This window comes from Stenella coeruleoalba, assembly GCF_951394435.1.
Source record: "Stenella coeruleoalba genome assembly, chromosome: 1".
NCBI lineage: Eukaryota > Metazoa > Chordata > Mammalia > Artiodactyla > Delphinidae > Stenella > Stenella coeruleoalba.
Window position 1 is genome coordinate 160,010,527 of NC_137169.1, and position 26,472 is coordinate 160,036,998.

Genomic DNA, 26,472 nt, shown 5'->3' on the forward strand with positions numbered 1-26,472 from the left:
TTTTTCTTTGTGCTTTCCAAAGTGCTCTAGAGAATCCATTATTTGTATAGATCTATCTGTACTGTGAAGAAGAAGTTGTAAGACCTGAATAGATTTTTGAAAAGCATTTTCATTAGAAAACAAGTATAAGCCTAATTCGTGACCTCTGAAAAAGATTTTTGACCTATAGAAAGTCTCTGTTCAACTTTTTTTTTTTTTAAGACAGTGTTTGTTGATTGATTGATTGATTGATTGCTGTGGGCTCTAGGTGCATGGTCTTCAGTAGTTGTAGCTCATGGGCTCTAGAGCACAGGCTCAGTAGTTGTGGCACATGGGCTTAGTTGCTCTGCAGCATGTGGGATCTTCCCGGAGCAGGGCTTGAACCCGTGTCTCCTGCATTGGCAGGCAGATTCTTAACCACTGCACCACCAGGGGAGTCCCCAACTTTTTTTTTTTTTTTTTTAAACAGTTCAAGTTTCCAAGTCTCTGAAGGAGCGATTAGGCTTGTCAGCTGGTCTAAACAATGAGGAGGCAGCAGGTAGGTAAACTCTAATGCCAGCTCCTGATATTTTTTTCCTTGCTGTTAAAATCTTTGGTTTTTCTCCAGTTTACCTTTTGAGTTATGTTGGGGCTTACGTTTTCTGTTTTTTGTGGGTTTGCTTTTTAAGTAATAGTTTTCTCACTGGAATGAGTTCTCTTTTTGTAGTTAAAGGTGGCAAAATGATTGTTTATGATAGCATTAATAACCAGAAATTAGAAATAATCTAAATATCTAACAAAAAGGAATTAAGATAGTTATGTACTAAAATAATTGCTGTCATGAAAAGCCATGTTCTGAACAATAATGATATGGGAAACTTATCTCCTTGTATTGAACGAAGAAAGGTTATGAAAGTATATACAAGTGCTTTTGTCTTAGGGCAACATATGAATCTTTTTTGGGGGGGTGGGGAATGAAATTTATTTTCTTATTATAGAAACATATTCCTTAGGGAAAATGTCCACATGTGAGGTGATTTCCAGTTTTATAAAAATATATGCCTAGAAAAAAAGATACACTGAAATATTAACATTGGTTTTATCTGGGTGTTGAACTTTTAAGTAATTTTAATTTTCTTCATCATATTCCTCCTGTACTCTAATTTTTAGACTTTTAAAATTGTGAGATATAACTACCTAAGTGTATATACCTGTGTTCAATTTTAAAGAATAATATAATGAACATTTTGTGTATTCAGCCATCCAGCTTTTTTATTAAAATATTTTATTGCTGGATTCAGTAATGCATTTAAATTTTTATATCTATACGTATGAATGGTGTTAGCCTGTGCTTTTCCTTTTTCACCCTATCCTTATCTTTAGATAAGGATAAGTATCATAAAAAGGGAATCTGATGTCAAACATTCTTTTGTAAACAACCTGAATTTACTCTTCAGAAACTTTGAGGATTTCCTCTTATTTCTTCCTACTAGGCTGGGACTTCACTATGATAGATCTAAACATGGATCTTTTTGTTCATTATGCTCACTGTTTAGTGGGTCCTTTGAATTTAAGGACTTAACTAACTTTTTTTTTTTTTTTAACTAACTTTTTTAGTTGTAGAAAATATTCCTCTGATTTCTTTGAGCATGTCCTCCCCACCCTTCTTTTTGTTTTCTCTTTATGGAATTGTTATTAGATGTTGGAACTTTTGGACATATGCTCCATGTATCTTAACCTTGCCTTCATACTTTCCATTCCTTTGTTTTTTTGCCTCACTTTCTATGACTTTTGCTTGGTTATATTTTCTAGATTAGGAATTGACACACTTTTTCTATGAAGGATCAGATGGTAAATGTTTTAGACTTTGAGGTTCACAATCTCTTGTTGCAACTACTCAACTATGCCACTGTAGTGTGAAAGCAGCCATTTGCAGTATGTAAATGGATGAGTATGGCTGTGTTCCAGTAAAGCTTTATTTATAAAATTTAGACCATGGCCATATTTGGCCCATGGACTATATAGTTTGCTGACCCTGTTCTAGATGGCTGATATTCTACTAGCCTTGTCTTTTTTTTTTTTTTTTTAATTAGATTGGATTTATTTTGTCACTTGGTTTTTTATTTTCCAAGAACTTTTTTTAGTTCTCTGATTTCTCCTTTTGTACAGCCTGATTTCAGGCAGTTCTGGGGCTTCTTTCTTTTTTAAAAAGTAATTTATTTTTTATTTTTAAAAATTTATTTTGTTGAAGTATATAGTTGGTTTACAATGTTACATTAATTTCTGCTGTATAGCAGAGTGATTCATTTATACATATGTACACATTCTTTTTCGTATTTTTTCCATTATGGTTTATCACAGGATAGTGAATATAGTTTCCTGTGCTATAAGTAGGACTTTGTTGTTTATACATTCTATATGTAATAGTTTGCATCTCCTAATCCCAAACTTCTAATCCATCCCTCCTCCACCCCCCGCCCTTGGCAACCACAAGTCTATTCTCTATGTCTGTGAGTCTATTTCTGTTTCATAGATAAGTTCATTTGTGTCATATTTTAGATTCCACATGTAAGTGATAGTATGCGGTATTTGTCTTTCTGCTTACTTCACTTAGTATGATAATCTCTAGTTCCATCCATGTTGCTGGAAATGGCATTATTTCATTCTTTTTTATGGCTGAGTAGTATTCCATTGTATATATGTACCACATCTTCTTTACCCATTCATCTGTCAGTGGACATTTAGGTTGCTTCCATGTCTTGGCTATTGTAAGTAGTGCTGCAGTGAATATCAGGGTGCATGTATTTTTTCAAATTATATTTTTCTCTGGATATACGCCCAGGAGTGGGATTGCACGATCATATAGAAATTCTATTTTTAGTTTTTTGAGGAACCTCCATACTGTTTTCCATAGTGCTACACCAGTTTACATTCCCACCAGCAGTGTAGGAGAGTTCCTTTTTCTCCACACCCTCTCCAGCATTTGTTGTTTGTAGGCTTTTTGATGATGGCCATTCTGACCAGTGTGCCTCATTGTAGTTTTGATTTGCATTTCTCTAGTAACTAGTGATGTTGAGCATCTTTTCATGTGCCTGTTGGCCATCTGTATGTCTTTGGAAAAATGTCTATTCAGGTTTTCTGCCCATTTTTCAATAGGGTTTTTTTTTTTATTGATTGTTGAGTTGTATGAGCTGTCTGTATATTTTGGAAATTAAGCCCTTGTTGGTCGCATCATTGGCAGATATTTTTCTCCCTGTCTGTAGGTTGTCTTTTCGTTTTGTTTATGGTTTCCTTTGCTGTACAAAAGCTTGTAAGTTTGATTAGGTCCCATTTGGTTGTTTTGCTTTTGTTTGCTTTAATTTCTATTGCCGTGGGAGACTGACTTAAGAAAACATTGGTACGATTTATGTCAGAGAATGTTTTGCCTATGTTCTCTTCTAAGTTTTACGGTGTCATGTCTTATATTTAAGTCTTTAAGCCATTTTGAGTTTATTTTTTACATGGTGGTGTGAGGGTGTGTTCTAACTTCATTGATTTTACATGCTGCTGTCTAGCTTTCCCACCACCACTTGCTGAAGAGACTGTGTTTTCTCCATTGTATATTCTTGCTTCCTTTGTCTAAGATTAATTGACCGTAGGCATGTGGGTTTATTTCTGGGCTCTTTATTCTGTTTCATTGATTGGGGTTTCTAATTTGAATCTTTTTTTTTTAATGGGTTTGTATGTTATTTTGTCTTCCTCATTGCTTCTCTTCATTTTGGTTCATTTTTAATGAACCAAATGTTACATTAATTTTTCATAGTTGTAAGTACTGGGCCGAGGTTTCTTACAACCTAGAATCACTGGGCCTGTGATTCTAAGGATCTTTTTCCCAAGTGGTCCTCTCTCCTGGCTGGGAGGTCTGTTTGCCTAAGTAGAGAGGGTGCACTAAATGGCAGCCTATGTTGGTTGTAGGCTGCAAGGCTGAGGGCTCATATGATTGCTATGGTAAGAAAGCCTTTCTTTACTTTCAGAGTGCAACTAATTTCATTTTCTAGCTTTGCTTTTTACTTTTCTCCCTCACCTCTCGTTTTTCTGCTTGGTATTTGTGAAAGCCTGAAATTTTCATGCTCTACTTCTTTTCAGCCCCAACATCCTCATAATGTGCTCCCTTCCCTGACAGATTCTCCTCTTTTTAGGGAGCAGTTCTCAGGAGAAGGTCTTGATTGATCCAGCTGTTCTGTTGTAAACCATCCTTAATTTCTACCACTGTTAATTTTCATACTAGTTTGGCAGTTTTCTTTGCCTGTTTTTTGAAGAACAGATCTCACTCCTATGGTTTTATCTATTCTTTTTCTGTTTCTGTAATTTCAGACATTTTTCTGTCTCAAATTCCTCAAGATTTATGTTCTGCCAGTAGCATCCTTGTTTTCCATTGCTATTGTGGATTTATTCTTTTAATGTCTTCTCTATTGTTTTGATGAAATTTTGTAGTGTAGGGAAACAGGGTCTCTGTGTCACCATTCACATCCTTTTTTTTTTTTTAATACATGTATTATTTATTTATTTTGGGCTGCATTGGGTCTCCGTTGCTGCACGCAGGGTTTCTCTAGTTTGCGATGAGTGGGGGCTACTCTTCGTTGTGTTGTGCGGGCTTCTCGTTGTGGTGGCTTCTCTTGTTGTGGAGCGTGGGCTCTAGGCACGCGGGCTTCAGTAGTTGTGGCACGAGGGCTAAGTAGTTGTGGCTCACGGGCTCTAGAGCACAAGCTCAGTAGTTGTGGTGCACTAGCTTAGTTGCTCCGTGGCATGTGGGATCTTCCTGGACCAGGGATTGAACTCGTGTCTCCTGCATTGGCAGGCGGATTCTTAACCACTGACCATTCACATACTTTCTTAAAGTGGTTTTGAGATCAGACTACCATCTTGAAATGGAAGAATTTTTATTTAAAAAACCTAAGAAAATCAGTGAGTACTTCCTCTGTAACAGGTACTGTACTAAAATAATTAAACATAGTCACTGTTCTCATGAAGTATCTAGTATGGTTGGAATTACAAGGAGTTACCCCGTACTGTGTGATCAGTGCTGTGATCAGAGAAACAAACTAGACTGCTGGAGGGTGTCAGGTTCTAAGCTGAACTCACTTTAAACTAACTAAGCAGCAGGAGAAATGAGACCAGTAGGGAATATTCCATATAGAAGGGACAGCATATTCAAAGATTCAGAAGGTGAGACAGAAGTGATATGTTTAAGGTTGTAAAAGGATATTTTTTGTTTTGATCTTTTTTTAAAATGTGTTGGTGATTAAATATGTGTGTGTATAATCTCCAAATTGTTCTTATTTTTCTCACATCGCTTCATTATTTCTTTCTTTAGGCCCTTCAGTAACGAGGACAGGCATATGTGCCAAGTGTGAAATTTTCTCTTTAGTTTAAACAAATAGAGAATGATTAATGTATCATTAAAAATAGCTCTTCAGTGGCATGCCAGTCTCTGGGCCTTTCTCATTTTTCTTCTGTCTTGTCACATGTTCTACTTCCTTTTCATCCTTTCAATGTCACTTAAATATTACTCTGAAAAGCTTCCCTTAACCAATCTGTAGAAAAAGGTTGGTGTTCTTGCTGTATGCTCCTACATAGCATTATACAATTGACCCTTGAACAACATGGGTTTGAGCTGTGTGGGTCCACTTATACGTGGATTTGTTTTCAATAAGTATGTACTACAGTACTACATGTTCCATGGTTGGTTGGTTGAATCTGCAGATGTAGAACCATGGATACGGAGCCCAGTTGTAAAGTCACATATGTGGGTTTTCAACTGCATAGGGGTTGGTGCCCCAGTACTCCATCCCAACCCCTACATTGTTTAAGGGTCAACTTTACCTCCTTTATCAAAGCTGTTATCATTACCATACTTTGTTGTTGTTTAATTATTGGTCCATTAGACTGCGAACTATCAATACTTGTGGGCAGAGTTTGCATTTTGCTTGCCATTATATTTCTAGCATACTGTCTAGCATGTGTTTATATCTGTGCACGAATGGAAGAATTTATTTTTATTGGTAAGATTTATAATGACAAGCTTCTCTAACTAGTAAATGGCTTTCAGGATCCTCAAGAATAAGCTTCTGAATAGCAATCCAAATCACTAATTTTTGCCTCCTGAGAGTTTTCCTTGAGGGCCACTATCTAAAATTGAGATTGAAACTAATGTGCTTTTGACCATTTTAATTGCTTGCCTAAGTGATACCACTCTATTGGACTCTGTCCTGATCCAAGAATAGAGAGATCGTAAGTCATTAAGAGATGAAATCCAAGTACAGTGATTTGTTTTTCCCCCATGAAAGCAGAGAGAGTTACTAAAGTTGGTGAGATCCACGTGAAGACATTAGAAGAAATTCTTCTCGAAAGAGCCAGTCAAAAACGTGGAGAATTGCAAACTAAACTCAAGACAGAAGGACCTTCAAAAGTTGATGATTCTACAACAGGAACAAGAACCTCCTCCACTGTCCGAATCAAAACGTTCTCTGAGGTCTTGGCTGAAAAGAAACACCGGCAGCAGGAAGCAGAGAGACAAAAAAGCAAAAAGGACGTAACCAGCATCAAGCTAAAGACTGATAATGAAATTAAAAAAACAGTGGTTTTGCCACCTGTAGTAGCCAGCAGAGGACAGTCAGAGGAACCTGCAGGTAGAGCGAAGTCTATGCAGGAAGTGCATATCAAGACGCTGGAGGAAATTAAACTGGAGAAGGCTCTGAGGGTGCAGCAGAGTTCTGAGAGCAGAACCAGCTCCCAGCCTCAGCCTGAGGCCACCCCAGGGACAAGACGGCTTCTCCAGATCACTAAAAGAACAGGTAACAAAAGAACTTGGTCTGTAGTACCACTTCCCCAGATCATATTTCAAAGGGCGGTATTCTACAGGATATTCATAGGAATTCTGTGAGAACTTTTCTTTACTCAGATAACTTTGAAAACCACTGGATTAAAAGAAGTTAAGCTGGGCACTGAAAGAAGTTAAGCTGGCAGTCCAGTGGTTAGGAATCTGTGCTTCCACTGCAGGGGGTATGGGTTCGATCCCTGATTGGGGAACTAAGATCCCACAAGCTGTGAGGCGTGCCAACACCCACCCCCACCCCACCCCCCAAAAAAGTTGTTAAAGCTCTTTCTTTACAACAACTGTATATAGACCTTGATATTTTAATGTGCATTTTGAATCTGTTTGAGGACTAAGTAGATTTTGTCCACAATTTTTATTTGTCCTATCTTATCATTACTTTTATTAAGAAAAGTTTTGTTTAACTTCATCTGTTACAAGGTTGCAGCACGAATAAAATTACTAGTGATGTGTTTAATGTGAATCTAGGTATAAAAGAAGAGAGGAAACTTAAAGAAGAAAGTGTTGTTGCTTCTCAGAGCAGTGTTACTAGAACAGAGGCTAAAGAGGTGAGTTTATTTAGAATCATTTTATAATTTTGTCCATGGCAAGCAAAGGCTAGATGAATGGTATATGTGCTTTTTAGTTTTAGTTTATAAGTTTTCTATTTAACACTTCACTGATATATTCAGGTAAACAGTCTTTCACTATGCTTATAATTTTCTATGAGAGTTTTCTGTACTTCTGTGTATATCGGTGTTTTCTGCCCTTTTAAAGTTGTTTTTAATGGCCATTCATATTTTTTAAACTAAGTTTTCCCTTGCCTTTGAGAGTAATGCTACTCATTTATAAAACTCATGACTTTTTATTTTTTAAAAAGAATGAGAAACCCTATAATTCCACATTCCAGATGTCACTACCCTTAGTTTTTTTGATGCATTTCTTTCAGGCCTTTTCTTTGTATATGTATGTACGTGAACTTGTTTAATGTTTAACTCATATTTAGAACATAGGTGAGAACTCTACAGTGTATCATTTTGCAGCCTGCTTTGACTTTACCATATTAATAATTCTTTAAGACAATTGCTTTTACCGGCCACGTAGTGTTCTATTACACAAATATAGTCTGTTTCTGGACTGGATTTTGTTTTACCCAGTTAAGATAATGAACGTCTTTGTACATACATTTTTGTGCAAGTGTCTGATTAGGAACCATTTGTGTTAGACTTACGGTCATGATAGTCTAGCTTATAGAATTTGGGTTTTTATTGTTCCACACATCTTTTATCTTGATCTTTCTATTTAATATCATATAAAAGGCAAAAGCTCTTGTGTTCTAGATCATGTGAAACTTTGCTTGACTTAGATGTTAGCTTGGTAACTTATAAACAATAATTATCATCATACAGATTGTTGGAGGTACTAGATTTTAATTCTGTCGTTTAAATTTATCCATAGACTTCAGATGAGACCACAGCAGTTGACGTCACTAAAATTCAAGTCAAGAGATGTGAGACAGTGAGAGAAAAGCATGTGCAGAAACTGTTGGAGAAGCAAAAATCAGTTTTGGCACGCCTTCGGGGAGACTTAGACACTTGCAACACCCAGTTAGAGAAACCAGTGCTCGCTACCGTGCCAGACATCACACGGCTCCTGACTAAACGGCCTCATTCAAAGATATCCCAGAAGACAGAGGTGGAAACCTCAGGGATTGGGCACTCAAAACTGAATGTGAAAGGTGCAACACAGACCTTGGAAAAAAGGGGTAAAGGTGAATGTTTTTTCTAGTGCATTTTGCTTTAGAATTTCAAAATTACCAAGTTTCAGTGACTGCCTGGCAATAATTGGGTTGAATTTCATTTGCCTTTGTATACTGATCACACAGGTGGGTAGTAATATTTCTGAAAATTCTATTTAAAAAGACAGAAAGACTAGATGAGTTCCTTTTTCACAATTTAAAATTGCTGTTTATAAGGCTTTGTCTAAAACTTTCCATGGTGCCTTTTCCCTCTGGTTTTGAAGGTGAAAAACACCAGGGAAGCAAAGAGCAGTAGCAAATTCAAGAGGCACTGAAAGGAATTGTTTGAGAGAGAGAGGAGAGGGGAGAGTGTGTGTGTGTATACATATATGTACATACACGTATGTAGATACATGTGTGTATATATACACGTGTGTGTGTATATATTACGGCCAAGTGTAGTGCAGATTGCTGGTGGATCATTTTCAGTCTGGTTTTCTTTTTTGGTTAGTTGGTTCGTTTTTTTACTTATTTGTGCTGTTCCTAATTGCTGAGAAGGAATTTTGATATTGAGTTATTCTCCATGTAAAAAGGGGATTATTCTGGCTTTTAATCAGATGTTTTCTGTCTTGTAGCTAAACCTAAAATGAATGTGAAGCCATCTGTGGCTAAAGTAGTCTCATCACACAAAGTGGCCCAAAAACGCAGGGCAGTGGAGCCCCACTCTGCTGTCATTGCATCTGTGAAACCACTCACCTCCAGCAGTGTCCTGCAGAAAAGCCCAGTCAAAAAAGCAGCTGTGGTAAGAAGGAAATCCACCTCAGTGGTGCTTTAGTCTGTGTGGTAGGAAAGTGGGCAAGATGAATTCTCTGTTAGCTCTCTCTGTATTATGTCTAATAGTTTGTCAATTCCTAAGCATTTTAGTTGTTTAGGTTGTTACTGTATATTATGTTTACAGCTTAAACATTTGCAGTGGCAGGGTGAATTTTTTTTTTTAACCTAATTAAGATATTTTGCTTATTTGTACCCTCAGTCTTTGGGTTTATTCTTGGATTCCCAGGCTTAAAGAATGGTTCTAAGAAGGCAGCAAAGAAAATGAATCTGCTCAAATTTAAAAGCCTGACTCTCCCACTGAATTACCTTACTCTCACTTTTGTAGGCTGTTGTCCCACTTCTCTCTGAAGACAAATCAGTCACTGTGCCTGAGACAGAAAAACCTAGAGACAGGTAATACCTTGCAATTCTTTTTAACCAAAGTTTAGGCCGCTATTACTGTTTATGCTCTCTAGAGAATAACACTGCTAAATAATTTGAAAAATTTACAGTTTAGCCACATCTAAATAAATCTGCTAAACTTCATATTAATTGCAGGAAAACATGATGTTCAAGGTTGCTGTTCTCTTTTGGTGCTGTTGTTTATATTTTGCCTGTATTATTGAAAACAGTTTTTAAACACCTGTCTGGATTCTCCTTTAAAGGATGAAAATGCTTTATCCCAAATCAGTAAAACAATTCTTTGTTTATGTGTGTCTTCAGAAACAACTCTTTGCTAAAATTCTTTGTGTACCTGAGACTGGGTGGTCCAGCCAACCATTGATGAAGGGCAATTATCTAATAATCCTTCGGGTTTTTTTTTCTTACAGTTTTGTGCTGCCTCCAACCCAGTCCTCTTCAGATCCTTCCCCACCAGAAGTATCTGGCCCTTCCTCATCCCAGGTGGCCACAAAAACTCGCCGACTCAGCTCTGCCTCAACAGGAAAGCCGCTACTGTCTATGGAGGATGATTTTGAGAAATTAATATGGGAGATTTCAGGAGGCAAATTAGAAGCTGAGATTGACTTGGATCCTGGGAAGGATGAAGATGACCTTCTGCTTGAGCTATCAGAAATGATTGATAGCTGAAGGTTGTAGTAGAACATTTAAAACAAAAACACAAAAAAAAGACTCACCAAAAACTGGACTTAGTTTCATCTATTATAACATTTATCCAAAATGATCATTTCTTTAGTCTAGAATTTTCCCCAAATAAGAAATATACCTCTGAATTATCCATGTGTGTTCTGGATTCCTTGGGGTCAGATTTTTAAAGTCCCTTGGTAGTCGTTTTGTCCATTTGATGCCATTGTTTAGCATCTTTGAGAAAAAAGTTCTGTCTTACCCCTCTCTCCACAAAAGACTGAGCGGGAGACCTAAGTGAAAGGGTACAAGAGAACTTAGTGACTCCTTGAGGTGTTTGTCAGTTTTGACTTTTTTCCCCTTTGTTGTATTATTTCTTTTATGTATTATCCTAATGTACCTACTGTTACCTGAGTTTGAAAAGGATGAAGACAGCTGCTACCATTAAGGACCAAATTTCATGCCACCACTAAACAAAAAAATCCACTCAGTCTGTGTTAAATTGTACGTCTTTTTAAAGGTATTTGGAAAATTCAACTAAGCCTCTAGAGACAGCTGAGCAGCTCAGGAAACCTGTAATCTGGACATAACTTTTTGGATGTGATTTTCATGCTTCTACTGCTCTGTAAGCCTCTGAAGAGCAATAGCTGATTTATTATTACTGTAAGTTTTTAAGGCTTTAAAGTGCCTCAGGGGTCCTCTGAAACTAATTTTCTATTTCTGGGATTCCTTGGATTCTTAATAAGAGATGGTGACATAATGATTACAGGAATTTATTTTTTAGTAAGAAAGTTGTCCCTTCTCTTCTTCAGTACTTGCCACCTTACTAGCATTGAATTATCACAGGGATAAAAATTGGTTAACTTTTAATTTCTAATTCTCCTAGCAAACTCCTCTTGCCCAGTATTTATTTGGTGCCCTTTAAACACCTGAGGGGGGCGGAAATGAACTCATTCAAGCTGCCATTATTTATCTATGGACTGTAGCAGTATGCTGAATTGTACAGTAGCAGGGATTATCAAGATGCTCTGGGGGTGTATTGTATACCTTCCAGTTTTCTTCATTTCCGAATTGAATTTTCTTTTCTTGATGTTGGTCTCCTTCATATCACCTCAAGGTTTAGACTGTGAAGGAACAAGTATGATGGGAATAATAGTCTTGAAAGGAGACATACTGTGCATAATCAGAAGGAAGAGGAAAGGACCTGCCCATTTTGATATTTTGCTATAGGTGGCCGGTTTTGTTTCTCATAGGGAAATCTGACCCACCTGTCATGTTGGCTCCTAAGGAACTGCTGTTGTAAGCGGCTCATCAAGAGTTGAACTTCATGTAGCGTTTTTGGGAATATGGAAAAGGAAGAAAGCCACAGAATTGCCCATTCAGTTTTGGGAAGATCTGGATGATTCTACACAAGCAAAACTGACTTGAAATTTATGTACAGACACTTCTCTACCAATCCATCTTCAGCTGACTGAATGTTATCTAATAGCCCTTCTCCAAAGCAAGGGTGGAATGTTCTGGTTTCACCGCAAATTTTCTACTCATTTCATTTTTGGAATCGGCTTGTAGATTCCAGGTCCCTTTTGTATATAACCTTTATTCTTTTGCTTTTTTAAAAATTTTGTTTCATATTTAAAGCCCTGTATTAGTCAATGATTCATTTTCAGCATTATTTGAACCATTTGCCATTACAGAAAGAGAAATACTTTATTTGTGTTTTAAATAAAGCTGGTGTAGGAAAGTCTTGATGTTATGAGTTAAGTAGTCGTACATCACTTCAGCCTGGGATCTGCCTCAATAGAGGCCCAGTTTCACAGATACTGTTGGTCTTTAGAAACCTTTTACAAAGACATACTGCCAGACTTCTCCACAAGTATGCTCAGTTTTAGTTGCATTTGCTTTAGGTAAGAATAAATACTATTATATGTGAGGATTTTTTCTGACACTGATACTTAGCCATTAGCATTGTAACTCGAGTTATGTCATTAATTTTTTAAAGGAGAGAGGGTTTAGAAGTGATCTTAGATGGTTCCAACAATTTAGAATTTTCAAGCATGAAGGCATATAAAATTTTTACTTCAGGAAAGTCCAGTTTTTTGTTATGGGAATACATATAAATTTTATAATTTACCAGAGAGTATAGATTTTCCCAAATAGTCTAAAAGTAGTCCCCAAAAAGTTGAGTCAGCTTTTCACAGAAAGCAGAACCGATTGTGTGTTCAGTTTTGAGTGATGATGGTTTTCAGTTTTAACAGGAAAAGGGCCCAAATGTTGTAGAACTTGGTCATAGCATAGCCAGAACTTTCAAGATAATTTGCAGCTCATGTATTTGTCTCAATAAATGATCCTTAAAGTTCTGGCCTTAACCTCAAGTTCCAGTGGATCCTCTCACATATGACCAGAACATAGTTTGTTTTCATCTCAACCAATCTTTGGTCGATGTTTAATTACAGTTTCAGAAATAAAGCTTGTTCTCTATATTGATCAAAGTTCTATGATCCTTTTCTAAAATTGTGGCTTCATTTTGCAGAATATTTCTGCAGTTCTTTAAAATATTTGCTTTGAATTTGTCAGGAACCAACAGGAACTGTGTAGTCTCCAGTTGCTATGTAACACCACTCTAAAGTAGCTAACATATATTGAGTACTTATTATGTGCCTCTTAATTCACATATCCATTTTGACACTAAATCCTACACTGCCTTGGAAGATTACTGCTTTTTATCTCCACTGGAGTGTCAGAATCAGTGTGTTCAGATATAACAGTAAGAAAGTATATTTTTATGTGCAGTTGGGTTTGATTCGTTGAACCTTTCAAGAACTCTTTTTTTCTTAAATCTGGTGTTTGAAAGCTGCTCAGTAAGTCTGTGGAAGTTTCCACAACCTACACATCTAACTGCATTAATAATTTATTCTCCAAACTAATTTATATGAATTGCAAAATGTTAGAGGCATCAACACAAAATACTTGGCCATTTTCTTTTCTTTTTTTTTTTTTTAAGCATTGACTAATTTAATCCTCACATCCACGGTGGCATTGGTACTTTTGTTTTTAATTAATTATTTTTGCTGTGTTGGGTCTTCGTTTCTGTGCGAGGGCTTTCTCTAGTTGTGGCAAGCGGGGGCCACTCTTCATCGCGGTGCGCGGGCCTCTCACTATCACGGCCTCTCTTGTTGCGGAGCACAGGCTCCAGACGCGCAGGCTCAGCAATTGTGGCTCACGGGCCTAGTTGCTCCGCGGCATATGGGATCCTCCCAGACCAGGGCTCGAACCCGCGTCCCCTGCATTAGCAGGCAGACTCCCAACCACCGCGCCACCAGGAAAGCCCCAACCATTTTCTTAACATTGTACAATAAAATTGACAGTATAAACAATGGCCATAAATAAGAACAGCAATTAAAATTTTATATTTTAAAAAATAGGAGTCATAAAATTTACTGAGTGGGCCTATTAGTAAAGTTTGGTTGGATTTAATTGGGAAAGTGTTGCAGTCTGAGTCAATCGTGACGAGCAACAGTGGATTAAAACTTGGTAATGCCTGTTCCTGGGCTTTTTGGTCTTTAGATTCTGTGACTGATCTGTGTTCAGATAAGAGTAAAGCAATAGCCTACTGAGTTAAGGGTGTAAACACCCGATATTCAGACTGAAGAATGCAGAGGAGGAAAAATGATTAAGTAAAAGACTACTGTGGGACTTCCCAGGCGATTCAGTGGTTAAGATTCCGCGCTTCCACTGTATGGGGCGTGGGTTCAATCCCTGGCTGGGGAACTAAGATCCTGCATGGCGCGGCCAAAAAAAAAAAAAAAAGACTGCTGTTTGTTGAATAGACAAATGACTGAAATAGGACATTGGATGCATCAAGAACACTCAAAGGAGGAGGAGAAATTTCAAGGGGAAGGAGAAGCTAAATAAGAAGGAACCCTTCCCTGGTAGGTGTATTTGATTAGTGAGGTCACTTATTTAGGTTGAGAGGTCAAGGAAGGTAGTCAAGTTTAGAAAAGCTGTAAGGAAATGTGAAATACGTTACTGCCGCAAAGTGTTTTGGACTGCCTTCCCTTGAAGAGGCTCAAATTAGAACATTATGAATTCTAACCATCATTAAACACTGCTGGCCACTAGGGATAGATTAAGGTAAACTCCTGCCTTTGAAATACTTTTAAGGATAAAGTAACAAGAGTGAAATGGGTACAAGTAATAAATGGATGATGCTGTCTATAAAGGGGATGAGTGAGAAATCAATGAGTTCAAGACTGATCAGGGAAGTTTTCCTTGAGGTGTTAGATCTGGAGTTTTGTGTAGCTTAGCAAAGGAGATGATTTGAGCTGCAAACAAAGCCAAATTGAGCAGGTAAGGTTTGTTTTTAGTGACCTCTGACAATCCTGTTGGTATTCTCAGAGTCTGTCTTGTCTCATTCTTGCTCAGTTTGCTGTCAGCTGTTCTTGGCTAAGGAATAAACTGGTCTTTTACAAAGAAAGAAGGATCTATTTTAAATGTGAATCTGAGTCACTGTGTTTCATGAAATCCTCCTGTGCCTTCCCCTTCCCTCCAAAATTAAAGTCCCTTAGAATAGCATGTTGTACCAGCCTCTTCCATCACTCACCCTTCATGCTCTACACTAGCAAAATTACTGACAGTCGACTTCGCTTATACACCAATCTGTCTCTAGCTGTTTGCCTTTGTTAATGCTGTCCTCTATTTAAAGGTCTCTTTTCTCCTCTTTTCATTGGCTGATTCCTACACACTCCATGACTTCCAGTTTACCTCTCCCAATACCCTGTTCTCCCTCTCCCCAAACTGGGCTCTGGTGCCTGTCTACTAGACATATACTCTTTGTTTACCCTCATTGTTTTGAAATTGTTTACCTCTCCATCAGCAGAGTATAAACTCCTTGAGAGAGAGATTCTTACTAACCTATATATTCTCAGCACCTAGTACAAGTCTGGCACATAGAAGGTATATTAGTTTGTTAGGGCCGAAACAACATACCACAGCCTGGGTGGCTTAAACAACATAAATGTATTTTCTCACAGTTGTAGGTGCTAGAATTCCAAGATCATGGTGTTGGCTAGTTTGGGTTCTTCTGAATCCTTTCTCTTTGGTTTGCAGATGTTCCCCTTCTCACTGTGTCCTCACATGAGGCATGGCCTTCCCTCTGCATATACATGTCTGTATTTTAATCTCTCGGTAGAAGGACACTAGTCACCTTGGATTAGGGCCCACCCATATGACCTCATTTAACCTTAATTTCCTCTTTAAGGGCCTATTTCCAAATAGTCACATTCTAGAGGTACTGGGGGTTTAGACCTTCAACACATGAATTTTGGGGGGCACACTTCGGAAAATAACAGAAAGCATTCAATAAATACTTGCTGCCCATTTCAAGGGCTGTTGATCTTTGTTAGGCTGCCCCTGTCTCTTCCCAACCCCATTCTTTGTCATGCTTCATTCAGCAAGTTTTGAGGCTCCTGGTTGATATGCAAGAAACTTTAAGCTGAGAGGAAGGATGTTCTTCAATATTCAGAAGGCCTGGAGGTGACTCTTCTCAGGATATGTCCCTTTGGACCAGTGATTCTCAGGGTATGTCTCTGTACCAGCCATTTGCAGATACCTTGGGAATGTCATGAAAATCTCAGATTTTACAAGAACATTATGATTAGTTGGAACAAAAAAAGGGAAACATGTCATAGTACTTTCCACTATCTAATAAATTCATTGAATTGGTGATATTCATTCACAAGTTTCAAACTTCAAAATGTGTATAAGGGTATACAGTAAAAATCCTCCCTCCTACTCCTGCCCCAGCTACCCACGTCTCGAAAACCAATGTTCTCAGTTTCTCAGGTATTCTACAGATATTTTAGGCACATATAAACAAATATACTTCTATATAATATTATATATAAAACGTGATATCCTGCACCTTGCTTTTATTATATTTATTATGAACAGTTTTAAATTATGAATTACAAATTCATGACTAATCCTGTTTCACCTATACCCATACCAGCTATCCATCCCCTATTCTGGCCCCCAGGACTGGGGCTAGGGTGAGGCAAGCAAGGTACCTGGGCATAATTTAAGGAAGTGCTCACTCTCAGGGTTGTACTTGTACATGCAAGTGTGACTCCTAAAATTTTATTCCTTAGGCTTGCCCCATCTGAGATCCAGCTCTGCTGGCTCCACTAAATTATTCTGAAGTTAATCTGAAATGTATCATAGCTTACTTTTTCTCTTACTGTATATTGGATATCTTTTCATAACAGGACACAAAGAACTGCAATTTTTATTATAGTTGCGTAGTGTTACACTATATGAACATGCAATAATTGAGCTAGTTCCTATTGACAGACATTTAGGTTGTTTCCCATCTTGGTATTTTAAACAATGCTGCAATGACTATATTATTTCACACATGTAAGTTTGTATGATTAAGTGTCTAGAATTGGAGCTTAATAAGGTATATTACCACCAGTTTTTGATCTTTGCCAACCTAGTGAGAGAAAATGATTTCTCAGTATAGTTTAGTTTGCATTTCTTTTATAATGAGTGAAGTTTGACCTCTTTTCATACCTTTGAAGACCATTTGTATTTCCTTTGCTATAAAACTGATTGTTCATATCCATTGCCAATTTTTATTTTGGGTCTTTGTGTCAGATTAGAAATGGCTGCAAATTCTTTAATACACCTCCAATAAAGAGTTGGGCTTTATTTTTCCAGCCCTTAAACCTGGCCTGGGGTGTGAATATTATACTAGTTCCAGGCCTGGTCTTAAAGTGTACTGTTAGCTTCAGCTTTGGCTTCTTAGAGCCTTGGGCCCCCATATAATAAAGCATATTCCTCTGCCAGAGAGACCATGAGGTGAGGCCCTGAGGCTATATAGACATGGAGACTGACTCAGGTGGGGCTAGCCTTCTAAATACACATGCCAAGGCCTTAGACCATCTGAAGCAGAAAAATCACCCAGCTGATCCCTGCCCTAACTCTTGACCCACAAAGGTCACAAATTTAAAAAAAAAAAAAAAGTATGCTGTTTTAAGCCATTAAGTTTTGGAATATTTCTTGCACAGCATTTTTTTTTTCGAGTTCTTTATATATTAGTAAAATCACCCACTTTTCTGATGTGGTACAAACATACTTTTCCCAGATCTTCTCATTTTGCTTATTATGGTGGCTTTTTAGTGATGCAAAACTTTATAATTTTTATATAATTGAATGTATTACTTTTCTTTAAAAACCAGTTAGAGCATACAATTGAATAAAAGACAATTTTTCAGTCCAAGAGAGATGAAATATCTATGATTAAACTGGATGAACTAGAAAGAAGAAACTAAAAACTACAGAAAATTAAAAACTTCTCAAAGACTCAAAGGAAAATTTGAACAAATAGAAAGCCATCATGTACTTAGATTTTTAAAAATTAATTCTATGGGGCTTCCCTGGTGGCGCAGTGGTTGAGAGTCCGCCTGCCAATGCAGGGGACTCGGGTTCGTGCCCCGGTCCGGGAAGATCCCACGTGCCGCTGAGCGGCTGGGCCCATGAGCCATGGCCTCTGAGCCTGCGCGTCCAGAGCCTGTGCTCCGCAACGGGAGAGGCCACAACAGTGAGAGGCCCGCGTACCGCAAGAAAAAAAAAGAAAAAGAATTCTAAGTTGTTCTAGATTTAATGTAATCACAGTAAAAATACCAAGAGAATTTTTTAAAATTAGATAAGCTTATTCTAAAGTTTTAAAGAAAAACCAGAATAACTAGGAAAATTCTATGTAATTCTAGTCCTAGCAAATAAGAAAACATTATAAAGCTACAAAACTTATAACAGTGATACTAGTCTATAAATAGACACTAAGATCAACTGAACAAAATATAAATGCTATACATAAAAACACATACCTACACACACACATACACTTGGTATATCATAAAAGTGGAATTTAAAATTGAATGAGGAACAAAGGATTATTTTTTTGTAATAGTGATGGACAACTGGGTAGCCACCTAGAAAATTTTAAAATTGTATCAGTTCTAGGATATACTGGGATAAATTCTAGATGGATCAAAGATTTGAGTTGTATAATCAGTCAAATGATTGGTTATAGAGATCAATCCTTAAAAGTTTAGAAATCATGACTTCAGAAACAGGAAAATGCAAAAACAAGTAGCTAAGTATCTCTACATATGAGATGGGCTAGGTATACTGGTGTGTTCTAGTCACACTGTCTTCAAATTCAGCAAATCTCAACTTTACTCCACGCACATCATGACCCTCTATTTGGTTTTGGGGGGGGGCTGATTAAAAAGAAATAATTATTCCGTGTGTTTTCTAGCTCTCTCTTTTTTTATTTATTTGGTTGTACTGGGTCTTAGTTGTGGCAGGCAGACTCCTGAGTTGTGGCTCTCCAGTTCCTTATTTGCAGTATGTAACCTCTTAGTTGCAGCATGCATGTGGGATCTAGTTCCCTGACCAGGGTTTGAACCCAGGCCCCCAGCATTGGGAGCATGGGGTCTTATCCACTGTGCCACAAGGGAAGTCCCATCTAGCCCTTTTTAAAAAATCACTTTCATATCCTTTGATCTCACATTTTTATGAGGTTGCCATTAATATTATCCTCATTAAACAGAAGGCCTTGAAACTGAGCAGGACCCTGCAAGGCCTTCCAGGGGACAGACCCCCTTGTATCTCCTGCCTCTTGTTTATAGAAAAGCTTTAACCTCCTAGGACTTCCCTGAGTTTCTAAGAGTAAATTTAATCAGAGAAGTGAGAAAATGCAGAAACAAAGGAAAACAGTCAAACAAGACAAAATCATGATAGTTTAGCCATAAAACAAAGTCAAGGGCTATAGATAATATCCTGAGCCATATCCTTGAGTTGTTTTTCAGATACCAAAACAACTAAGAAGCTAACTGCATCTTGACCATAAACACCTAGCCTCCAGACCACCTGGAGCCTGAGGATTGATAATGCTGACCCCTGTGACCTCACGTGGTTACCTCAACACCCAGAGAATTGTGCATGAGCTGATCATGTACCTGCAAGCCTCTCCCTTACTTTGTCTTTAAAAATCCTTTCCTAAAAGCCACTGGGGAGTTCGGGTCTTTTGAACGTGAGCTGCCTGTTACCCTCACTTGGCCTCACAATAAACACTGTACTTTCCTTCATCACAAACCAGCGTCAACCGCTTGGCTTTACTGCTCCTCCGCTGAGTGGACCTAAGTTTGGTTTGGTAACAACCTCAGTTAAACAAGTTAGGATTTTGCTACTTGCCCTACGTGGTGTCCCCTTTGACGAGCCCCTTCAACTCTGAGCTTCAGTTTCCTTGTCTATAAAATGGGTATTCCAATTAAATGAAATTTCTGCCAGCCCACAACATACCCTAACAAATTCCAACTCCTCCCCTTCCAGCTGTGTTACCCAGGAAAAGAAAAGGTCAAACATTGAGACCTTAATGTGTACACATGTATACTACTACTTCATTGAATCTTTAACTCCATGAGGAAAGAACTTTCTTTTTTGGTTGTGCCAGGTCTTAGCTGTGGCCAGTGGGCTCCTTAGTTGTGGCATGCGAACTCTTAGTTGCGGCATGCATGTGGGATCTAGTTCCCTGACCAGGGATCAAAGCCGCGCCCCCTGCATTGGGAGCCCGGAGTCTCAAACCCCTGCGCCACCAGGGAAGCCCCCGAAGGAACATTGTTATCTCCACTTTGGTAACAACTAAGCCAAGACATGGCAAGGCTGAATAACTTTTTTTAAAATAAATTTATGTATTTATTTTATTTTTGGCTGCATTGGGTCTTCATTGCCGTACGTGGGCTTTCTCTGGTTGTGGCGAGCAGGGGCTGCTCTCCATTGCGGTGCGCGGGCTTCTCACTGCGGTGGCTTCTCCTGTTGCAGAGCCGGGGCTCTAGGCTCGCGGGCTTCAGTAGTTGCAGCACGCAGACTCAGTAGTTGTGGCTTGCAGGCTCTAGAGCGCAGGCTCAGTAGTTGTGGCACACGGGCTTAGTTGTTCCGCAGGATGTGGGATCTTCCCGGGCCAGGGCTCGAACCCGTGTCCCCTGCATTGGCAGGCGGATTCTCAACCACTGCGCCACCAGTGAACTCCAAGGCTGAATAACTTATTCTTGGTCACACACTATAACAGTGCCAGATTTGAAGCCAGAAATCAGACTTCAGGGTTTTCATGCTACATAGATCTTCTGTTGCCACCTTACAATTAACTCCTCATAAAGTTGATGAGAGTTGAATCGGTTACTGGAGCAAACCAGAGCATCTGGCTAGTGAATTCGGATTGTCTGTGGCCGAAAGTGTCAGCTGTGGGAGCCCTGAGTTTGGGCCTCTTGCGGCCATACCCTGTCCACCACAACGCTGCTATCAAGCCTAAATTCCAGGGAAACAGGCCTTAGAAAAAGCACTAAACCAACCTATTTCACAGACAGAGGTACGCAAGGGGACGATCTGGCTCTTAAAGCCGACTCAGAAAACGAAGTCGCGATGGCCAAGCGCTGTGCACCGCCTCCCGGCAGCCGAGGCACAACCGAAGCCGCTAGGCTCCACCTCCAGCCTCCCTTCAGGTGGCGCTGTAGGACTAACCCACGTTCCAAAATGCAGTCGCCGCAGTTGCTACAAAGCACCGAGATTAGCGGAGCCCGTGGCTAGAGAGGTATTTCCCAGGAGCCTCCCAGGTCGCCCCGCGAGCACCATGCACTTCCGCTTCCGGCTCTTTATTCCGGAAGTTGCTTTTTGAGGTAGTGTGCGGGATAGTGTGGTCTTTGTGAGCTTCCACCATGGCGTACCGAGGCCAGGGCCAGAAGGTGCAGAAGGTGATGGTGCAGCCAATCGTATCCTACTCGGGATGTGAGAAGGAGGAGGTTCGGGTCAGGAAATGGGGGGCGAAGGAGCAGACGGAGCAGGCCAGAGGGAGCGGAGTCCGGCCCCTCATCCCATGAGCCCCTGGGGCGGCCGAGACTGGGAGAAAGCGCGGGTAGTTGAAGAAGCAATTACAGGTGGGAGGTGGGCTTGGCAGACCCCTGCGGTGGGAAATGCAAGAATGGCGGGGGTGAGCTGTTGGAAGACAACCTTAGTTAAGTACTCAGTGAAAGCGGGAGTTACCGGTCTCGTGCCTGAGGAAGATGTCGGCGCCGAAGAAACTCCAGGAGAATGAGAGTGGGAGGGGATTCGTTTACAGTGTTTAGGGAGCCCCAAATGGGTGCCTAGTTGGGCACTTTGCATAGGCACAAACGTCGCGTTCAGAAAAGTGAGATGGGGGTAGGGTTGACCAGTTCCAGGAAGCAGAGTCTATGCTATGCGTGTATTTTTTCCTTAACTACTGCTGCAGAATCTCATCTTCAGATACTTGCAAAATGTAAGTTGTTTGTTGTTAACTGTTTCATAATTACTTTTTAAGTTAAAGGTGAATTTATTTGGCTGTTTGTTTCATCCTGTCTGATCATTGTTCTAGAGTTAAATGTAGATGAAACTGGAGATTGTGAGGGTATTTGAGGGGAAGGAGTGCTGGGAAAGCTCTAATGTGTTAAAATGGTGTGTAACCATGCCAACTCCAAGCATGCAAAGAATTGTGTCGTAATTACTCTACAAGACCAAAATTACTAATTTCAAAAAGTAATTATTGGTTGACATGACAGTGGTAATTGGGTACTTTTGTTGCAGTGGGTATGGCCAGAACATTGGAACCTTTCCCCCTTCCCTTTAGGATGAGACACTGGAAGAAAAATTCAGTCGGCTTTAAACTAGGTCATAAAGTGGTGTGTTTAGCACTTTGCGGGGTGGGGGACACATATTTATAGAAAAGACCCAAAAAAAGGAAGACAGGAAGGATAGGTTCAGAGGATTTAGTGGCAGCCTTCTTTCCTTTGAGGGGAGTTTTAGCAACTCAAAATTTGACTTGACAAGGCGGAGTATTTAAGTTATTTCTGAAAGAAAATGTGGCTCCTGTTGTTCTGACAAACTTTAGTGTGTGACAACACCATTGAAAAACAGATTAATTTCAAGCTCTTGTAATTTTTAATCACAGGAATTGAGAGTCCCCCTCCTGGTTATTAGGTGTGAGACATGGAGAACTGAGTACCTAGAGAAAACTGTCTTGGAGCTGGATTTTGCTATAGGAGATAAGAAAGAAGCCCTTTTAAATGCTATCCTGTCACAAATTTTCACTTTAAATGTATAGAGACTAAAAGCAGTGGAAATATGATTGAGTTCTAAGTTCACAGGAAAATTATTAACTTAGTTCCAATATAGCATTTATTAAGTGAGAATGTTTCTTGATAAGTAACTAGTCTTGGCTTTTATTTGTTAAGGTTTTTTTAGGAGCCATGGTTGTCTGTTGTTTGACCAAAGTGGTTGGATTTTATTTACTTATTTCTTAACATTTCTATTTTTGTTGATTATTTCAGAGATCTCGGATTCAGGTGTGGCTTTATGAGCAAGTGAATATGCGGATAGAGGGCTGTATCATTGTGAGTACCCAAGATACTTTATCTCAGAGCAGTTTGTTTATAGAAAAAGACTTACCAAAAGATAGCAGAGCAATATACAAAAAGTCAAAGACCCAACCCACGGAAAGTTCTTCAGGACCCACTGTCCTTGTCTCATTGTTCTGCTTGATAGGGATTATGTAATTCATAAAAGAGAGGGAAAATTATTTAAACAACAGTATTAGTCCTTAAAGGAGGGGTCAAAAGAAATAAAATGGGGCCGGGGAGATGGGATTAATGGAGTATTAGTTCTGGGTTAGGTGATACCTGAATAGAACTGGGTGGGGTTAGTTAAATAAGATGTCCACGATGGCAGAATAGCCTAAATAATGTTTTTAAAAAGGAAGATATGGATGGAAGTGTTATGCTACGACTCTGGTATTTCTTTTAGACAGTGTAGATTCTATCAATAATCTCCCCTTCCCTGTTTACTAGTTAGAAAACAAGCACGGTGGTTGGTGGTGGTAGTGTCTTGTGGGGAACGTGGGAAGAGTTAATTCATATATGTACACACACTATATTGAGCACATTATAAAAGATAAGGGAAATGGCTCTTTGGCATAGTTAATGAAATCTTAAGTCCCAAAGGTTCTAGAAGTAATGTGAAGTACATTCCATCTTCCTTTATTTAAAAAGAGGCTTAGGGAGTTTCCTGGTGGCCTAATGGTTAGGGTTCTGAGCTTTCACTGCCATGGCCCAGGTTCAGTCCCTGGTCAGGGAATTGAGATCCTGCAAGCCGTGCAGCATGGCCAAAAAAAAAAAAAACAAAAAAAACAAGGCTTAGGACGGGGAGGTGGTGTTTCAGCTAAAAGATCAGTGGAGAGGTGAGTTTCTGAAGTTAGCATCTCTATATATAGCCATTTTCATTTAGAATGGTTTGGATATGATCTTATGTGAAGATGACAGTCAATTGGCTTATTTTTCTAGGGTTTTGATGAGTATATGAACCTCGTATTAGATGATGCAGAAGAAATTCATTCTAAAACAAAGTCAAGAAAACAACTGGGTAAGACTATAGATGGCCTTAAAGAATTGTAGAAATTTTTATTCACTTACAGAATTGAATTGCAACTCATTTCACGTTTAAATTTAGTTTGCATTTGAGAAGTTATTATTTGGGAGAGAAATATACTCTTGAAATCATCCTTTGCCACTTATTCTTTACCCCACTCCGTTTTTGCTTTTGTCTCTCCACTCAGAGAGCTCTCACAAAGGTTACCAAAGACTAATGGTGTTAAATCGAATGGTCCTCATTTTGTTGCGCTCTAAGCAGCATTTGGCTCTGTGGTACTATAGTCAGGTTTTTGCTCTTCATTACTAGTTGTTCCTTTTTCAGACTTTTATATATTCATTCTTTAGGACCCAGCCATTAACTGTTTGAGTTGCTCAAGTCTTGGTTCTACGTCCTTCTGTCACTCAGTATTATTTTCCTAGGCACTCAAGACTGCACCTTAAATTACATTTATATGTTGACTTCCAAATTTACATTTGTAGCTCTAGACCTCTCTGAGCCTATTCAACATTTCTACTTGGATGTCTCAAAGGCTCCTCAAAGTTAGCATATCAGAAATCAAACTCAGTTCCAACCCCTCACACACTGTTTAGAGCAGTTTTAGTGTTCCCTGCCATGCTGAATGGCACCAGTTCTATTCAGTTTGCTAATAAATTTCTCTGCAACTACCTCAGCTCCCTCCAGTTTGCTCTGCAGGCTCCTGTCATCTTTTATTTAAAACACCAATCTGAACTTGTTATCTCTTTGCTAGAAAGCCTTCAATGGCTTCTTATTGCTCATAGGATAAGGAAATCTTTAATGTATCCTTCAGGGTCCTTCATGATCTGGCCTTACCTCCCTCTGCTCATTTTGTATCACTTTGCACTTCATATTCTGAGCTTCACCCACACTTCTTTCAATTCTTGGAATCTGTACATTTGTCCCATCATAAATCTTTGTATATGCTGTTACCTGTTTCTTGGGACTCAGACCAAATGTCACTTCCTGCCAGGGTTTGGTTTGGTTTTGCTTGGGGTGGGGATTGATGGAGGGTGTGCTGTGCTGAGTTTGTAGTAAAATATTCATTACTGGGATTATTAATGTCTCTGCCACTGGACCACATGCTCCATTAGTGCATGAGTCCTGTCTTTTTTGCTCCCTAATATGCTCAGTGCCTAACTCAGTGCATGCCACGTAGTAGAAATTTTAAAATATTTGAACAGTGAAGGCAGTTTATTAACCCACGTTCTTTAGGATTCATGGCTTCATCAAGACCTACTGAATCATTTCTGTTAAAACTCCATTAACTTGAGGTTTATTTAGACATTTTGTCTTTAATTGTTTAATGCCCCACTTCAGAGCTCACTAGTATTTTTATCAGTGGTGGGTTTCAGGTGCCTCTTTCTTCCAGTCCTTGAGGATTCTCTTGAGCCTATACTAGCTCTGTGGAAAGTAGATTCTAAGGAGTGGTATAATGTTTTGCTTTGCTTTTTCCTGCTTAGGCTATTTTTGTGAAAGCCTGGATTTTTCGAATTTAAACATGTCTTGCCAGGAATGCCAAGCTAACCTTATTGATGTTATTTATAAATTATTTGCAAAATGTTGATTTCCCATGGTAATATCCACCTTGTAGAACAGATTAATATTACCTGTTGTAGAAGCCTGGGAAAGTGAAACAATTTAATTGCTATTGGTGTTGATTAGCATTTCTCAAACTGTTTTACTGAACACCAGTGTTCCTGAAGATATTTATAGATATTTCTCAGGAAAAAAGTATTCTCTGCTCAAATAAGTTTAGAAAATGTTAGGTAAAACTTAAACAAATTTGTGTACCACAGGGTGAAATCTATTATATTAAGAATTGTAGAAGAGATATGGGAACGTATGTATATGTATAACTGATTCACTTTGTTATAAAGCAGAAACTAACACACCATTGTAAAGCAATTATACTCCAATAAAGATGTTTAAAAAAAAAAACTGTAAGAAAGGGATTATAGTAAATATGCTGCATTTCCTAAAAAAAACCAATTTCTCAACTTCTACAAACTCGGAGCATTAGGAAATGTTGGGGTAGTTGACTTAGTCTACAGAAACTACTTTTTGTAAAATAACATTTCTCTACCTTCATTATGTTATTGTTGGAAAAGTGCACATGGTCTGATATGCACAACCTTTCAATATATGAATATTGGAAAATGTCACATACCTTCTCAAGAGAGAAAGCATTTTCAAAATCACTCAAGAATGATATGAAATTCTGAGGCTAAAAGGTGGTTACAAAGTAGTCTGAGTGGCTATTAATAGCTTTTTTTTTTTTTTAATTTTGTGTTGCAGGTCGGATCATGCTAAAAGGAGATAACATTACTCTGCTCCAAAGTGTCTCCAACTAGAAATGATCAATGAAGTGAGAAATTGTTGAGAAGGCAATACAGTTTTTTTAGATGTGCTTTGTTAGAAGTGTAGTTTTAAAGCATTTATTCATATTGTTTTGCTCACCTTTATGTTATTACCAGATGACAATAAATGCTGTGGGATTGTTTTTATTAAAATA

The 26,472-nt window shown here is 38.7% G+C and overlaps 2 protein-coding genes across 5 annotated transcripts in view; both read left to right on the forward strand.

The window, feature by feature from the left end:
• ZC3H11A (zinc finger CCCH-type containing 11A) overlaps window positions 1–12,942 on the forward strand; it is a 28,883-nt gene extending 15,941 nt beyond the window's left edge. The window contains exons 10-16 of one of the 4 annotated variants that reach the window (XM_079937216.1): window positions 449–517; window positions 6,288–6,791; window positions 7,301–7,380; window positions 8,270–8,576; window positions 9,185–9,351; window positions 9,709–9,776; window positions 10,193–12,942. In XM_079937216.1, coding sequence (XP_079793342.1) covers window positions 449–517; window positions 6,288–6,791; window positions 7,301–7,380; window positions 8,270–8,576; window positions 9,185–9,351; window positions 9,709–9,776; window positions 10,193–10,451 — 1,454 coding nt within the window. In that variant the 3' untranslated portion in view covers window positions 10,452–12,942. Of the gene's footprint in view, window positions 1–448; window positions 518–6,284; window positions 6,792–7,300; window positions 7,381–8,269; window positions 8,583–9,184; window positions 9,352–9,708; window positions 9,777–10,192 lie in introns of all 4 variants that reach the window. The other 3 variants (XM_079937213.1, XM_079937215.1, XM_079937214.1) reach the window with 3 other exon arrangements.
• Window positions 12,943–21,158: 8,216 nt separating this feature from the next.
• SNRPE (small nuclear ribonucleoprotein polypeptide E) lies at window positions 21,159–26,472 on the forward strand. The gene is made up of 5 exons (XM_079915158.1): window positions 21,159–21,274; window positions 21,772–21,798; window positions 22,847–22,909; window positions 23,855–23,933; window positions 26,256–26,472. Exons 1-5 carry the CDS (start codon window positions 21,221–21,223, stop codon window positions 26,309–26,311), a joined length of 279 nt encoding a protein of 92 aa, XP_079771284.1. The 5' UTR covers window positions 21,159–21,220; the 3' UTR covers window positions 26,312–26,472.

What these genes read in the sequence shown, in the direction of transcription:
- SNRPE (XM_079915158.1), top strand. Translation starts at nt 21,221, where the DNA reads ATGGCGTACCGAGGCCAGGGCCAGAAGGTGCAGAAGGTGATGGTGCAG. An exon ending in GGATAGAGGGCTGTATCATT is followed by an intron (nt 22,910 to 23,854) that starts GTGAGTACCCAA and finishes TTATTTTTCTAG; the next exon opens with GGTTTTGATGAGTATATGAA. An exon ending in AAAGTCAAGAAAACAACTGG is followed by an intron (nt 23,934 to 26,255) that starts GTAAGACTATAG and finishes TTTGTGTTGCAG; the next exon opens with GTCGGATCATGCTAAAAGGA.